Here is an 18,276-nt window from a genome sequence, read left to right as displayed (position 1 = left end):
GACAGATTCCTAGGGAAATATAGCAACAAAATAACGAACAAACTACAACTGAAGAAGAAAAAAAAAATTTAATGAGAACTTAGTGCTTTCACGATCCAAACTGATCGCTTCTTCAGACTTAAATCATACTACTGAACAGCCAAATTTGAATTAAAAGACAGCCTATCACAGTGGAGAATGTACTAACTAAATTGAAAAGTGCATTTATCTAAAAGACTTTAATTACTTAAAAGCTAAAAATATGTACAACTATTAGTAAAATGTATAAATATTACACAGTAACACCAAAAAAAAAAAAAAAAAAAAAAAAAAAACAAACAAAAAAAACATTTGACACAATTTTAATGTTTCAATGGTCTGGCTTTCAAAATAGGTTTAAGTGATACCATGCCAATAATTCCAGGGGGTTTATCAGCCTGCAGTTTCATAATCCACTTATGTTCAACCTCGTCTGTCCTTTCTTAATATCTCCACCTCTCAAGCCTTCTGATAAAATCTCTAATACAAAAATGTTAAAAACATGGTGCATCCCTTTTTCTTGTACATGCTTAGCCAATGCACTAGTTTATTTTTTTACAACGTCCTTCATATGTTCCAGGATTCTGTCTTTAAGGCATCTGTCTTCCAGATATAAAAAGCATCACAGTACTTACAAAAACTAAAATAGACCACATTCTGTGTTTTACAATGTGCACAGAAGTCAGCCTCAACTTTACATTTCTGACTTCTGTGTAAAAACGAAGAGCCTAAATATATGTACTTACAGGCTGTACAATTTCTGCAGGGGAAGGTGCCTACTCTTAGAGCATTTCTTGCTGTTCATTCCTGAGGACTTATAACAGAGCTGCCTCTTAAGTGACTTTCTATTAATAAATGAGAAATGTGGTACTACATCAATTACATTATCTAATTCAGTTATTAATGTTAATATATTCCAGTTTTTTTCAAAAATGTTACAAAATAACTTACTATCACTAGAGTATGATACTGGAAATCTAATTCTGTCATTATTAGCCCTAGAATTACTATGGCTCCCTTCTGTTGAATGGGAAAAATAGGGCTTACCACTACTATAACGTACTTCATACGTATGACTGACACTTTCATCTATCTCAGTTTGATTATAGCCCCTATTCATGAAATATTTCCTTACCATAGAGACTGCTGCATTTAGCCCATCATCTGTATTATGTATCCCGCTCATTCTCAAGAACTGCCCCTTCAGAACATTCTTACTCACATGTCTAGGGTGCATACTTCATTTGTGTAGGATGCAATTCTTTCTGCTAGGTTTTCTGTAAAGGTCTGTAGTTAACCCTCCAGGTTGTATCTCACTAACATTTACATCTAAAAACTCTATTCTCTCAATAGAGTACTTAAAAGTGCACCTCAGGAAGTTGGCAGACATATGAAGATAATCAATAAATTGTTATAATCTTTCTACTGTACCTCCCCCATAAGAGGAAGGCGTCATCTACAAAATGTACATACCATAAAATTGCAATACTAAAATCATTGCCTTTTAGTATAGTATTGTGTTCCCATTGTACCAATGCTAGGTTGGCGTAGCTATTGGCACAAGCCGTGCCCATAGCCACGCCAACCTTTTGCAAATAAAACGTCTCATTAAAAATGAGCACATTATTCTCCAAAATAATCTCAAGTAGGTTGCATATCAGGTTAACTTTAGCAGAAGTAAAAAAAAATTTTTAGTACATAGCAGTTCACATACGTTCTCAATGCCCCATTCATTACGTATTACTGTAAAGAGAGAGACTATGTCTATCGTAACAAAAAGAGAGTCATTATTCAGCTCTCTCATTTTAGCATAAAGTAAGCCAAGAAATGTTAGTGTCTCTTATTATTGTACCACAAGTTTCTAAAACGGGGTGCAAGCTCTTCTTCACAAAAATGGATATAGCCTTGGTTGCCCAGCCTCTACTTGAGACAATAGGTTTCATTGGGGAGCACGTCAGATCTTTGTGTACTTTCCGTAGTCCACAAGTAATAGGAACTATCGGATTGTCAACAGAAAAATATTTAAAAAGTTCCTCCGCAATTTGACAGGACACTAATAAATCAAAAATTAGGACAGAAATGTTATCAATAACACCTCTAACCATAGTTTTAGAGATGTGTAGATATGTTTCTCTGTCATTCAGAAGTTAAAACATCTGATGCACATAAAACATTTTGTTCATAATGACAACCCCTCCCCCCTTTATCAGCTGGTCTAATCTCAATGGACTGGTATCACTTAAACCTATTTTGAAAGCCAGACCATTGAAACATTAAAATTGTGTGTCAAATGTTTTTTTTTTTTGTATTACTATGCAATATTTATACATTTTACTAATAGCTGTACACTTTTTAAACATATTTTTAGCTTTTAAGTAATTAAAAGGGTTTTTTTTAGATAAATGCAATTTTCAATTTAATTAGTACATTCTCCACTGTGATAGGCTGTCTTTTCATTTAAATTTGGCTGTAAAGTAGTATGACTTAAGTCTGAAGAAGCAATCAGTTTGGATCGTGAAAGCACTAACTTCTCATTAAATTTTGTTTTCTTCCTTCAGTTGTGGTTTGTTCGTTATTTTGTTGCTATTTTTCTCTTTGAGGTGAATACAGAGCGTTTTACCCAGTATTTGTGCCTTTTTTATCAATATTCCTAGGGAAGCCTGGCAGTAGCAGTCAGTAACACAGTAAGAATTTCCAACAAAAGCACAGTAGAAATCGCTTTAAACACTTCCCCAAATTAAAGTAGCATTTTTTTTACCAAGGAAAAGCAGTTTAAACTTAGTTTTAACAACTTTTTTCTACAAAAGTAAAAAGTATCTTGTCTGAGCAAGTTATTAAAAAATCATGTGACACACAATGCTTTTTCCTAACTAAATTATTTTCACAAAAAAAGTTCAGTTTTTGTCATATATTTAAAAAGTGGAAAATATTCTCCCTGAAGGGAACTTAGCTGCCCACCAATGGAAAGAATTAGCAGACCATCAATCCTCAAAAGCCATCAAGAGGAGTGATTTCTGATGACAGGAAAGCTCTGAAGGGTTTGGTACCCAAACCAATCTTTATTCAGCTCAGCTTGAAAAGTCTGACTTGCGAGCATGGAAAGTGTCCTTGACGCTTTGGAAGCTGTACGGCTGTTATATCCTTAGCAGGATATAACCCGTACAGCTAAGACTACTGTAGCAGTGATCAATAAGAAGAACATCTGAATACCACATAGCACACTCAAATTTCCCTTAAAGAGGCATTTGTGCCTAGTACACTTATCTGGATAACAAATAATTCCCTACATTAACCTGTAAGAAAGTGGTTTCATAGAAAAACTGTTTTGCAGAGAAAAAAAAGGATGGAAAGGAAACAAAGTCCAAAGTCTCTAATATGCTGGTTAGAAGAAACGAGACCCATTAATAAAAATGCAGAACAGAAATTCACAAAAAGTAGAATTTTACCCTTTCCATCAAAAACCTAAACATTCTGCTATAGAGTACAACAGATTGTTTTTCTAAATATCCTTTCTCCTCAGAAACAATGCATATATTAATATGAATAAAACCACTCATCTTAAAACATATCACTGCTCACTATGTCAAAGAACGTAAAACTATAAATATCACTTACCTACTCTTCCTTTTTTGTGTATGTGGCCTGGCATAATACCAATTTTGCACTCTCCTGGCTAAACAGAAAAAAATATGCAAATGTTAACATCTGAAAATAATAAAAGGCAAAATGATAATTTGCAAGAAATCAGATAGAAAATTCCTGATCAATAAAAAATTCTGACAATAATATTTTAGACGAAGGCAGAACTTTCAGCCAATCTGCAGAATCTCACTTTTTGCAAACAGTGTTGACAACAGTAACAGTCATGTACCTTTCATATCAGATGACCTGTAAGAAGGTTCTCTGTGAAAGGCCAAATGATTGTCTACTCTCCTACAATACCAAACTTAGCTATTTTTTCTCCAACTTTTGCACATATGGGAGCATGTTTCACATCCTATCACATGCCATGACATCACATACTGTGCTTGGACATTGTGCTTTGGCCCACATGCAGGTTACCAGGTTTGCTCCATCCACTGAGTAAGCACAATCTGTAAAAATGGAAACAAAAAGTGACATTAAGGAAACCAAAACAGATAAAGTTTGTTTTTGTGCAGAAACCCAACTGCAGCTGCAGAAGAAAGGACTGCCTAATCAAGGGTTGAGGGGTGCCAGGAAAGTAGTAAGTACCCACTATGAAGGAATTCTACAGGTACAAAAGCTACGTTATTTACATTAACTATATATGTGTAGGACCAGATCCTTACTCCACTACTTCTAGGAAATGGGCCAGCATTACTGAAGCAGTTTGGCATCTAAAACTTTCCCAGACTACCTGGTTCCACACCTTTTACCTATAAACCTGTGCACAGAAGGACCTATTTTTCACACCTCCGTTGGCCTTTGCCAAGATGGTTCAGCCAAAGAAGACAAAGTTTTCTGAAAAGCTCTCACAATCCAGAAGAACAATGGCAGGGGAAGGACTTTGGGTTCATAGGGGAGGAAGGACGTAGTCCAACACATAGTACAGTTACGCAACAGCTTAACAGTAGACATCCAAACAGATCACTGCTGTAGTACTGCTTATTAATTGAAAGCTTCCTGCCAAGGATACCTTACATTCAACCAGTCAGCTAAAGCTTGGGTTCCTTCCTCTCGCACTGTACTTCTGACCTATGACCAGTACATGAGAACACATTCTGGTGCATGGTGGCAAAGTTCCTCAGGGCTTTCTCGTCAAAGAAGATGGTGCCTGGGGTTAAATAAAGTCTATGAAAAAGCACTAAGGAACAGGGATACAGAAGGAAACTAAAAAGGTCCACTTCAGCCAAAGGACATAAAAGAAATATAATAAAGAAAGGTGGGAGAAGGGAGGGAGGGTGTATATACTGTAATAGTAATCTAATTGGACACCTACTGTTATGGTAGGTTCTATGTCCATCGATACTGTTGCAATACTTCTCATTAAAGGGAAGATCAACCAATGATTATACACTGACTGGGAGGAGGTTTGCAGTGTACAAATGGAATCCAGAATGCCTTAAAAATGCATCTGTCAAAACCAGTTCTGGCCCTAGAAAACACATCTTGTTCAGTAAAGGTGTGAATGGAAGATCAAATGGCTGCTTCTAGAACAGTTCAAGTTCAGACACTTGAAAAAGGCAATAGAAGAAGCAACAGCTCTGAGTTTTGACCTAGCTCAGGAAGGATTCTTCACAAAAAGTGTTAAGAGGATACAGTAAGAGAAATCCACATGGAAATTGTATGTTTTCATACAGGAAACCACATAGTTTTACCTTCAAAGAAAATAGGTCAGATTTTCTGATGAGCTTACTTTTGTTAAATAAAATCTTGGTTATCTGTGAACATCAAGAGAATGAAGACCCATACCACCACTCAAAGAACAAAATGGTAGAAGATGGATGGACTAGTTTAAAGATATTTTCATTATTACTCAAGACATAAAAGAAGGATTTAGTCCTTAGTGTAACACCATCTTTATGAAAAAAAGACCAGGTGGAGAAGACGCAACATCTTGTAGCTCAGAAAATTTTTCAGAAGTCGTCAAAGTGACTAATAAAACTGCTTCTCATGTACAGAATTTTAAAAGCTCAGAAGTGGCAGGCTCAAATGGAGAAATGCTAATTTTTTTACAGTACGTAACTCGGGTCCAAAGGAGGAGGAGGAGGAGGAGGAGAAATGGATTGATGTGAAGTAAAATTATATGACTTCACAAATGAAGAAAGAGGGGGATCCACAGTCAAATAGGCAGAGATGGCTGATAAATATCCCTTAATAGAAGAGTATGCCAGTCCAGAGTTGAGCAGCTCACACAGAAATATTTGAGGACAATAGGAATACATAGTTGATAAGGGTTCTTTATCCTGTACTTTGGCACCAGATAAAAAATATCTTCTATTTGGAAATAAGATTTTCTTATACCAAGTTAACAGCCTATCATCCAAACTATCAAAATGAGTTTTCAGGTTCATATAAATGATACAGTCATTTTGCTGTGTTAGTAGATCTACCCTGTGCATTTAACTTGTGGCAACTGCCCTTGGCTAAATGAAATTAAGGGATAACCAATGTTGTATACATTTCCCTTTCCACAAGACTGAAAAGGAATCCATTTTCAGCCTTCCTTGCATGGGACTTGGGAGCAGAACAGTCTAAGCTGTCTGTTTATAGAGTAGAGACAAAATGATCTACCTGAGAAATCCTCCATTGATGGGCAATCTGCAGGAACAACTCTCTGTTTAGCATCCATAACCAAGGATCTGCCTTGATCTGTTCAGATAATCTGTAACCAAATTCAACTCTGATGGGATGCAAGTTGGATGAAGAAAAATACTGCGGTGAATAACAATATTCAAGCTACCATTGCTAATCTGCAGAGATATTAGCATTTTGTTCCAGCTTGTTTGCAGACATACCACGTAACTGAGGTTTTGTCAGTCAGAACTTACAAGGTTCCAGTAAGGAGAGGTGGGGAAGGGTTTGTAGGGCAAAGATCAGGGCTTTCATTTCTGTCTTGCTTGACCACACTTCTTGGACTTCTGTGCCCACTGATAAGGCTCCCGAAGAAAAGTCTGAAGCTTCCATGGACTCCAAGACTGACTGCTACCTGGTTGATCTAGTAATCAAGGCCATGTTTTTGGATTTCTTGTTGTGCAGCAGGTATTGAAAGACCAACAGGGATTTGTACTTGATGAAAATTTGATTATTAGTGAACTTAAGTGGCAGTTAAGACTTAATGCCACAAAATGTCCTGGTACTGAGTGTGTTAGCATTAACAGCATGTTAAAACTGAAAAATATTTTAGACTAGAATATTTTAACTTTGTGTTGTTTATAATGTAACATTTATTTCATATTTATACTTATATACATCTTGCATTTCAGCACTGCATTAATTAATTAATTTGCACTTGGCTTAAATTAGCTCACTAACACTGTATATAAGGTTGGAGGTCATCCTAGTCTTATTATTCTGAAGAAGTCCTAGGTAATTTGGGATGAAAGCTCTTAACCATTGAACTGGAATGTATTGGAGTTTTATTTGAATAACCAAATGGAATACTTTGGAATTTTATCTGGACTAGAGTTTTTAATAAAGTGAGTTGGATTACTGGTTTGGCGCACAGTGTACTTTTTTGGACTCTAGGAAAACTGTGAAGGCTGTAGGGCGGATTTCTTTAGCTAGTGTAAACCCTAGGCAAAGAAACAGGTGCATAGTGAATAGTTGGTCCTGCAAACTATGTTTCCTTGAAACAACCGGGATTACAAAAAAAAGTCTTCTAAATAAGGGCAGATGTGGATACCCTGGAGTCTGCAGAATGCTAACAAAGGAGATGGAGCCTTTTATGAATGCCCCTGGAGCTATTTATTTTATTTATTTATTTTTATTTTAATTTGTTGACTGGGCTAGTCTAATTGGATATATGTCCATTTTCAGTAGAGGCCCGGGGAGAAAAGCTCCAAAACAGTATTAAATAAAGTGAATAAAGATAAGATAAAGATTTTACATTTGTTGACTGGGATAGTCAGACTGGATGTATGTCCATTTTCAACGGAGGCCAAAGCTCCAAGATAATACACACTGAACATTTAATAAATGCTAGTTTCAAGCAGATTACAGTCATAAGCAATACCAGCATTTAGCACATATAGTACTAACTTATTATAAAACACTTTACAAAACATATTACTATTTTCAAAGTTATATATACATAACATTACATTCAGGTTTAAGACACACTGAGCAGCATTAATACAACTGACCCTTCCTGAAATGGTGTGGTAGAAAAAAGTTAGTAGTTGAAGGTAAGGCACCTAAGTAATAGAGAGGTCACTAGCTGGGGTTAGCTATAGAAAGACCAATGGGCAAAGGAGAAAACTGAAAATGAAATCCCAAACACAAGATGTTAAGAATGTTTTGTGATCTGGATGAGCAGGAATGTGAAGCTAAGCATCCTTTAGACCCCAGGTATCAGAAAGGCTTGTGGAAAGATCATAGTAAATAAACTTTGGAGGAAAAACATCTAGAATTTTGAGCTTCTTAGGAAAGTGTTTAGAGTGTATAACTCCAAACTGCGTCTACATGTGCCCTCTTTTTGTGGTATGATGAATAACCCAGAATAAAACCCTTAACCTGTTTGGTGAGGTGGTACTGATTCTATGGTCCCCTGATAGAAAAATTATTTTAACACTGGCAACACCAGATACTACTGGTTGCGGGGGGGGGGGGGGGTAGGAATTCCTGATGCAACTGGAGGGAGGTTCCAAGACAGTTTGCACCAGTCTAAGTACTCAGATGTCCATTGTTACCATACTACAAACAGAAATGTACTGAGAGTTTTCCTGAAAGAAAACAATGGGGGTGGAAGGAATGTGGGGCAGGGAAGATGGTAGTCATTAATTCGAAGCTTTGCCACCTAATTTTGGTCATCGGAAATCTTAGATTTTTCCTATCACATTTTTAAGAGAATTTCTTACCTTTCAGTTCTTACTTTCAGCCTTTATGGAAAAAAGTTATTCAGCTTTAGAAGAGTAATTCCGCTGGAACTTTGGGACAGGTAAAAAAAGAGCTGTTTAAAATCCTGCAAGATTTTTCTCCCCTCTCTCTCGCAATTTCTGGAGAAATATGGACCTAAAATATTACTGTTGCCCTAAGGGGCATCTAAATGTTTAGATTTTCATCAAATGGCAAAGAATGTAAGCAAAGCCAACAGTACCTTCATAAAACAGAGCCAGTAGCTGCTGTCCTGGAAGAGATATCAGCAGTATCATAGCCAAGCTTTACTGAATGTCCTTCTAGTTGTGTAGCAGAATTAAGCATAGACTACAATGTACTTTTGTTGTCAGAATAAGGACAATCACAAACGACTTTGTACATGTTATCAAAAATAGACAACAGATACCTTGTCGTGTGGGTGTTTATGGCATAGAAAGAAAGAGTTGCAGAGGTATGTACTTTCTACTCGTACCTATCCACAGTCCTACTATTCTTATCATTAGTCAATGCATTTGTTGATGGAAGAATTTTAGATGCTTTGATTCAAATGAAATCATAGGAAGGTCTGAGGAAAAGTTCTTGTACAAATACTTGTGCAAATCTGAGACTTTATAAAAAAAAAAATCTATCAGCTCTGTTTAGTTGCTGCTGGCTAACTCCGGGATCAAAAATAGACAAAAAAAGACCTAGTAATTCATCCAGCACAATTGGAACAGCTAAAGGCTTTGGAATATCCTATCTCTTTTGTACCTCAGAAAACTGTTTATCTTCCCAGTGGAACTGCTGCATAACGTTTAAAACAGTGCAACCAAAGGACAATTCTAAAGGAGAGTCAAGAGAAAGTGCATCATGTTCTGACCCAAATCCAGTAGTTCAGTGGACAAGGGATGAATGAGCTACAGACTCCATAGGTACCTCTGAAAGGGTGCCCAGGACGTCCTCTTGAACACTTATCTGCAGAATGTCCTCCCGTCCCTCAGAAATCACCAGAAGAGTTTCCCCTCTGTTTGATCAGTTAGTTTGACCAGTTAGGTGGGACGTGCAAGAAAGCTACACCTTGTCAGCTTCTAGAGGAGTCTTGAAAACAGGAGCAAGGACAGAAGCTGAAAGGTCTGATGGTTCATCACATGCCTCAACAGACGCATCATATTCTGACTGGACAACAGAAACCTCTGAAAGTTTTAGCTTCTTAGTTTTTAAATGCGGCTCCTGAGGGACAACAGAAACCTCTGAAAGTTTTTGCTTCTTAGTTTTTATATGCGGCTCCTGTGGGACAACAGAGAGAGGTAACTCTGAGATGTTGTGTTAGCTCCTTAAGCTTTTGGTTTTCAAGGTGCATCTTTAGAGATGCTAGGTGACTTCTTATAGACTTGGGCATGAAAGACATGCAAACTGAGCACTTCTTAAAGTTACGGTCTGGGCCCAGACTGAACAAACACTTAGTGCGACTCTCCTTATAGGGGATCTGATGACTGCAGGTGCACTTCACTCTCTTAGCGGATAAGAACAAATTTAGTCAAAAAAATAAATGAAACAGGAATGGTCCCCAACAGGGATAGTTAGGCCACACAGAATGGAAATTGGCACAGGTCATACGGCTGACATACCAAGGTGAAAAATGTAGTCTTTCTTCTTGGTTTACGACAAAAACGTTCTGAGAAACTTCATGCTTGTACATCTCTAATGTACCAGCATGCAATCTCATGCAGAGGTTGCAAGACAGACATATGACGCAAGAGGAAGGCGCTCAAGCTTGAGTTGACTGGTTGGACAAACAGTATCCTTTGGCAGGATGCTTCCCATTAGTTAGCAATACTGCAACAGTCATCAAATGAATGTTCTATGAAAAACAAAATATGACACATGAACATTACCAGGCTTTCAAGGAAGAAAAGCAGACACCTTTTTAAAGTAAGGCAGATCTGACAGGCAGTGATTAAATCCTATATAGAGCATCATGTGAGGAACATAGTCTTATTTCTCTGAATGTGTGAAACAGGCCTATGTGAGTACTAAAACTGATACATGGAATGTTAGGAAATTTGACATACATTTTCCTGAGTCTAGCCAATGGTCAGAGCCATTAGGTCTATAAATAAATATATGAGAACGATAGAGTTTGTCTGAAGATGAGCAATAACTCAAGTTTGAAAAATATATACTACTTAAATAGGCCACTTCGAAAAAGTGTGTGTGTGTGTGTGTGTGTGTGTGTGATATAATTTGCCAGGTAAGGACTCAAAGACAGACAAAGATCTGAGAAACCTAGCAACCACACAACAATACAAATAAGTGAGATAGCAGGAAGCACATGCCAGCCTAGATGATCAATGTGTCAGTATGTATGTCCACAAGACTACTCAAGATAAACCACCACTGTATACCATCCTTTTATGTAATACACATTACTCTACTCATCAGTTAGCTGAAAAGCTTAAAGAATGAGTCTAGTGTTTTTAGACATTAAGATAATCTAAGAGTAGGTCAATATAAAATAAGTGAACATCACCTCATGTTACAGTCACTATTTTATGAAGGAACATACATACATAGTGGGTTGGGTTGGAACAGTTTCTGGGTTAAGGGGCTCCTTAAAATCCAACAATGACTCTTTAGATTTGTCTATGAAAGAGACCGGTCATAAACTACAAAAATAACTCTTCTGATGTCCAAAAAATGGATAAGGAGAAGGAAAAGCTAAGTAGATGTACAAGTAAATTTCACCATCCATACAGTACAGGAAGAAGGGTGGGAGATGATGGATAAAAAGTACAGTTTTGTACCTACCATAAATGTAGATGTTCGAAGATCCACATTGCTGCAGTCCTTACACTTGGGTAGTCCGCTGTCCTCGGTCGGCCCGAATATCAAAGTATAAGGCTGACGTCGGTCAAGGCGCATTTGACTGACATCAGGACGTCAGGGTACAAATGCGCATGACCGACGTCATATCCTCAGTCTTTTCTTGCCCCAGATGTCAGAAGACCCTAAAAATAAAGGTCAAAACCAAAAGACAGCAAAACAAACAACCAAGCACCCTTGCCCTAATTATATGTACAAAATATACACTATATACACAATATTTACAACTCAACCCACACAACCACCTCTAACTACAGAGGGAAGGAGGGAGGGTATTGACTGCAGCAATGTGGATCTTCTAACATCTACATTTATGGTAGGTACAAAACTGTACTATGTTCTTCATCTCACATTGCTGCAGTCCTTACACTTGGGTAGAATCCCAAAGCAGAGGTATGGGAGGATGGCCAGACTATAAGGAAGCAGGAGCTGCCAAAATGCCCTGCAAAACAGCAGTGGCAAAACCAGCCCTGGATTTAGAGTAAAGTGGCAGGTGATAATGCCTAGAGAAAGTATGCACTGAACTCCAAGTAGCTGCCTCCAAAATATCCTTGGTTGCCACCCCTCAAAAGCTGTCAAGTGGCAGTAGCTCTAGTGGAATGAGGCCTAATCCCAGCTGGAATCTCCTTGCCATGATGGGAATAACAGAAAGCAATGCAAAACCCAATCCACTTAGAAATAGTTTGTTTTGACACAGGCTTGCCCTGAGAACTCAAAGCAAAAGAAACAAATAACTGCTGAGACTGCCTGAACACTTTAGTTCTGTCCAAATAATATCGCAACTGCCTGTGTACATCTAAAGTGTGCAAAATCTTTTCCCCTTTATTTTGGGGATTTGCATAAAAAGTAGGCAAATGAATAGTTTGGTTTAAAGCCACACTAGAAACCACTTTAGGCATAAAGGAAGGATTAGTACGTAAAGATACCCTATCCTTATGGAAAATCAAGAAAGGCTCAACCGCCATAAGGGCCTGCAATTCAGAAACCCTTCTTGCAGAGGTAATGGCCAACAAAAAAGCAGCCTTCCATGATAAGTATTTCAACTCAGAAGTAGCTGCAGGCTCAAAAGGTTGTAGAGTGAGTTTCTCCAACACAAAATTGAGATCCCAAGCAGGAGTAGGAGCTCTTCGTGGGGGTCTTATATTCTTTGCCCTCTAAGAAATTGCTTGAACGAAGGATGAGAAAACAATGGTGGGTCACAATCATAGTGAGCAAATTGCTGCAGCATGAACCTTAATAGAAGAGAAAGACAAACCTTTGTCCAGTAACTCAGTAAGATATTGAAGAGCCACACTCAAATTAGGCTCAGAAACATCAAAATCTTTTGCTGCACTCCAAAATAAAAATCTCTTCCATTTATCTGCGTACACTTTCCTTGTACTAGGCCTTCTAGCTTCCAAAATAACATTCAAAACTTGCTGAGGAAGTGGAGGCCCACTATGGTTCAAAACAGAATATGCCAGGCTGTTAGGTGCAGAGAGTGAAGCTTGACATTGAGCAAATGGCTGTCCTCCTGTGACAACAGGTGTGGAATCAAGGCAAAGGCCATGGAGGCTTCCGTACCAGACTTCTCAGTAATGGGTACCAGTGCTGTCGAGGCCAATCTGGAGCTATTAAAATCATCCTTGGCTTGTCCTGTCTGACCTTTAGAAGTACCTTTGGGAGGAGAGGCAGAGGTGGAAAGGCATACACATGAAGATTGCTCCAATTGAAAGAAAGAGCATCCACTCTCCAAGCTGTGGGATGAAACCTTTTGTGCAAAACTTTGGCAGCTGATGGTTTAGTGGAGAAGCGAACAGATCTATGTCTGGAGTTCCCCATGACACTGTCAATTTCTGAAATACATGAGGATCCAATTTCCACTCGTGGGGATCCATAATTAAGCCTGCTCAACACATCTGCTAAGGAGTTCTGTGCTCCTGGCAGAAACCTTGCCTGAAGATTGAGCTGTAAACAGAGCAGTCTCCCACAAAATCATTGCTTGCCTGCATAGAGGATAAGAATGTTCCCCTTGCTTGTTGATGTACCACATGACAGTTGTGTTGTCTGTTAGAATCAACACCTGCCCTGGAAGAAGTAAATCCTTGAAAGCTATTAATGCAAACTGGACTGCTAACATCTCCTTCAGGTTGATATGTATATGTTGTAGTCTGGCAGGCCACTTGTCTTGTATCCACTTTCCATTTAGATGAGCTCCCCAAGCTTTGCCTGAGGCATCTGTCGTTAAGATCTGACTCGCCTCTGGCCGGGTCACAGAGAGTCCCTTGTTTAGGTGACATTCCTGAGCCCACCACAAAAATTCCTTTTGAATGCAAGGTATTAATTGAATGACAGTGTCCAGATCCTGGCAGTGCTGTGTCCATACATTTTTGAGATACCATTGTAGCTTCCTCATATGCAGTTTGGCATTGGGAAGCACCAGAATACAAGATGCCATGAACCCTAAGGCTTGAAGGACTGTCCTTGCAGTCAGCCCGGACTGATGAGATAGTTGATGGAAGTAAAGGGAAAGACTCTTTTGTTTGTCCGGGGTTAAAAAGGCCATCTGGGGTGCTGTATTCAGTCTCACACCCAGAAAGCACATGTCCTGAGAGGGTACTAGACTGGACTTTATTTCGTTCACAGAATACCCCAGGCATCTTAGCACTGCTATCACATATTCCAAATGATGAAGAAGCTCTTCCCTTCCTTGAGCCAGAATCAGGCAGTCGTCCAAATAAGGACAGATCTGTATTCCTTTTAGCCTGAAGAAAGCTATCACTGGAGCCAGAACTTTCGTGAACACTCTGGGCGCAGTAGATAAGCCAAAGGGCAATGCAGAGAACTGATAGTGAGAAGTCCCAGCTCGAAAACGCAGATACTTCCTGCAACTTAGTCTTATAGGAACATGAAGGTAAGCCTCCTTGAGATCCAAAGTTACCATCCAATGATCTTTGCCCAGCAGAGGTAAAAGCTGCTGCAACGTCAACATTTTGAACTTGGGAATGTCCAGATAAGTGTTGAGGATAGATAAATCCAAAATTGGTCTCCGCGTGTTCCCCTTCTTTGGTACTAGGAACAGGCGAGAATAAAATCCTAGGCCCACTTCTGGCATAGGGACCGGCTGTATGGCCCCTATTTGGAGTAACAGAGAAACTTGCTTGTGAGCCTCTATTCTTTGTTGAGGAGGAACGTCTGGCATGCCTTTGAAAGGAGGCAAGGTATGGAAATAAAACCTGTAACCGTGGTGTATGATATCCAAAACCCATCTGTCTTCGGTAATTAAACTCCAATTTTCTTTGAAAAGTGCCAACCTTCCTCCCAAAGGTGCTGCCAGACGAGCAGGCTCTGGCAGCTGAAAAGGTAGGTCATTGGGTCTGTTTACGAAAGGACTGACCCCTGCCCTCACCAAGACTGTGCAGGAGAACTCCCTGTTCTAGGCCTGAAAGAGCCCTGAGCTCTGCCCCTACCACGTCTAGATCTACCCCTAGACTGGGAATCATAAGAAGGATACGTCCACCCCTTAGTAGGCCAATTTCTACTAAACTTTGGAGGCTGGACCTGCAAAAAATCTTTAACAGTCTGCATAGACTTAGCCTTGTCTTCCATTTTCTTTAAAACTGCCTCAACAGGAGAACCAAACAACACGCCAGATTGTAAAGGAGCATCTAAAATCCTTGTTTTAACATGGTCAGACAAATTTTGATCCCTCAGCCAGGCGTGCCTGCGAAGAACTGACCCAGTGGCAGCCACCCTAGACGAGGCCTGTACAGCATCAAAACCACATTGCAAAGAATGCTTACCCACCTGTTCAGAAACATGCACTAAATCTTGCAACTCTTTACAATCAATACCTTCTGCCAGAGCATCAACCTTAGACTTCAATTGTGAAAGGAGATAGTTTTGGTATTTCAACATGTGAAACTGGCAATTCAAAGCCCTCATAGCAAGAGTGGAAGAAGTATAAACTTTCTTTCCCCATCTATCCAAGGCCCTGGCCTCTTTGTCTGCAGGAACCGGATTCTTTACAACAGAAGCCTTAACACCTTTAGGCCCCTGGCTAACAGTTTCTGGGTCTGCCCTAGGACTCTTAAAAGATACTTATGAGCTTCAGGCACCCTATAATACCTATCCGGTTTAACAGGAGCAGGAGGCAAAGAATCAGGATTAAGAGAAGCCTCTGTAAAACATCTTCCACTACATCCAAAACAGGAGGTATAGCCAAAGGCCTATGCTGGGGTAAAACAAAATTCCCTCAGCCTTTTCCTGGAATCAGAGAAGTCCTGAACTTCCCACTTAAAATGCTCCCTCATGGAATGAAGAGTTTCTGAAAAAGAAAAATCCTCAGGAGGAGAAGCAGAAGGAGTAGAATCATCCACATCAGAATCAGAATAAGGAGAGTACTCCTGCAAGTCTTCAACCGAAGACTCTGAAACATCTGAAGCCTGCTCAAAACTCCCTAGCTCAGGCTCCACCCTAGGTCTCTTATCAGGAGGGGGCATAGAACCCCTAATCAAAGTAATCAAATCTTCTGCCATTTTAAGCATATGCTTCTTGGGCACAGTTCCTGAAGAACTAGGGGTAACACCAACTGAAGCTAAACCTGGCTTGCCCCTGGGAGAAGCCTTGGGAACAGAAGGAGAGGGCCTAACCACTCTAGGCAGGGAGGGGAGTATAGTAACCTGAGAAGCCCCATCAGCCTGGCCTGCCTCCTGAGAGGCCACATCCTGCAATAACAAAGACTCTCCCTGGGATCCCAAAGAAACCTCCGGTGGAACCACCGGCTCCACCGACACCTCTAAAGAACCGGCGTCCGGTACTGACGGTTCCTCTAGCCTAGGTTTAACTGCTTTGTCCTTGCGCTTCTTCGAAGAAGCGGGCGTCGGAGCATCCGACGGCATTTTCTAATTGCACCGCTTCCCGAAGACTAACCTGGCACAATCTAATCTTCTCTTAATAGTGCGCTTATTGAACCTAGCACAAGAGCGACACCCAACAACGTCGTGCTCAGGCCCTAAACAAGGAATACACAAAGTATGGTAGTCTCTATGCGGTATCCGTTTCCCACAAGAAATACAATTATTCACTTTTTCTGACATCCGTAAACCACTGAGGCAAGAAAAACTAAAATATTCCCAACGGGTACTTAGCCAACTTTGACTCGGTCTGAAACTCCGAAATCGAACAATTTCAGAACGCCAACCGGCACTTGCAACGCTGCTTCTGCATCGGACCATGCGGCAAAAAAGACTGAGGATATGACGTCGGTCATGCGCATTTGTACCCTGACGTCCTGATGTCAGTCAAATGCACCTTGACCGACGTCAGCCTTATACTTTGATATTCGGGCCGACCGAGGACAGCGGACTACCCAAGTGTAAGGACTGCAGCAATGTGAGATGAAGAACATCGGAAAACATCCAGGGAGACAGAATCCTCTGAAAACTTGCCTAGGCTGCATCCTAATAGAGTCTACCTGCCATCCAAACACAGGGGAAGGGTGAAAGGGCTGATATAAGGTGGCTTATGCCAAGGTGAAAGTCTGCATTAACAAAACTGGCATAAGCAAATGCACAACTCTGATTCACTTGCAATCTGAAAAGGAAGGGGATCTAACAAAACTAAGTAAATTCCACCTCAAAAGAAAGGAAGGTGGCAACTGCTACAAAGTAGTGTGCTAAAAATACACAGACAGAATAGTTGCGTAAAATCTTTCCATAACCATAGATGTCCTTCTCTTCCATGTATTCATAACATGAGGGATTTCCAGCCTAGGCAACCTGAACGTCCAACCAGTATACCAAAAACTTAAGCTACTGTTAGGTACGTGCAATACTGCACACAGAAACAGCCAGCATTGGCCATAAAAGAGATGTCTGCAAGCACCATCCTCAGAACCGAATGGCCCAGTCAGAACACCGATCCAAGGACAAGAGGCAAAGTACAGTTGTGTACACTTACCATAAATGTAGATGTTCGAGTGTATTCACTGTTGCAGTCATTACATTCGGGTAATCTGCTGGCAGGTTGCCCTCAGTCATCCTGAATTCCAAAGTCTTGGGTCCTGCGTCGGTTGCTGTCTCCTCTTCCATGACGTCAGGTCGTCAGGGGTATAAAACAAGTAGTCGACGCCATTTTCCTCAGTTTTTCTTGCCCCAGATGCCAGGTGCCCCCAAAAAATTTATATATATATATATATATATATATATATATATATATATATATATATATATATATATTACATGCATCAATATAAACTTTACCTTCATCTACAAGCAAATACACCACATAGATTGTAGAAGATGGAGAAGGAAAGATAAATTCCAGAAGAAAAAGGGGGATGGTGGGCGGGTAACCTGGACTGCAACAGTGAATACACTCGAACATCTACATTTATGGTAAGTGTACACAACTGTACTATGTTCTTCGTGTTTCAATGCTGCAGTCATTACATTTGGGTAGAATCCCAAAGCTATGGTTGGGAGGCTGGAGCTAAACAGCATTAGGTGCAGCTATAAGGCCCTGCAGAACTGCAGTGGCAAAGCCTGCCCTGGATTTAGAGTAGAGTGGCAAATGATAATGCTTTGTAAAGGTGTGAACAGAACTCTAAGTAGCAGCCTCTAGAATGTCTCTGGTTGGTACTCCTCTGAGAAAGGCTGCTGAGGTAGCTGCAGCTCTGGTGGAATGAGGCCTAATGCCCTTGGGCACAGGTTTACCATGATGCAAGTAGCAGAAACAAATGCAGTGGCTTATCCACTTTGAAATAGTCTGCTTTGAAATAGCTTTTCCTTCTGATCCTGCAGCATATGCCACTAGTAACTGCTCAGTTTTCCTTAGAGCTTTAGTCCTGCTCTGGTA

At 40.0% G+C, this 18,276-nt stretch overlaps 1 protein-coding gene across 2 annotated transcripts in view; it reads right to left on the bottom strand.

Annotated features, from left to right (window-relative positions):
• SUCLG1 (succinate-CoA ligase GDP/ADP-forming subunit alpha) overlaps positions 1-18,276 on the bottom strand; it is an 833,973-nt gene that overhangs the window by 486,567 nt on the left and 329,130 nt on the right. For both annotated transcript variants that reach the window (XM_044080064.1, XM_044080063.1), the window contains one exon: positions 3,634-3,691. In XM_044080064.1, the coding sequence (XP_043935999.1) occupies positions 3,634-3,691 (58 nt within the window). The remainder of the gene's footprint in view (positions 1-3,633; positions 3,692-18,276) is intronic.

Source organism: Protopterus annectens, chromosome 8.part0 (genome assembly GCF_019279795.1).
Source record: "Protopterus annectens isolate FY-2018-M chromosome 8.part0, PAN1.0, whole genome shotgun sequence".
Classification (NCBI taxonomy): domain Eukaryota; kingdom Metazoa; phylum Chordata; order Ceratodontiformes; family Protopteridae; genus Protopterus; species Protopterus annectens.
The sequence above is the reverse complement of the archived record's forward strand: the minus strand, read 5'-3'. Positions and strand labels throughout refer to the sequence as shown.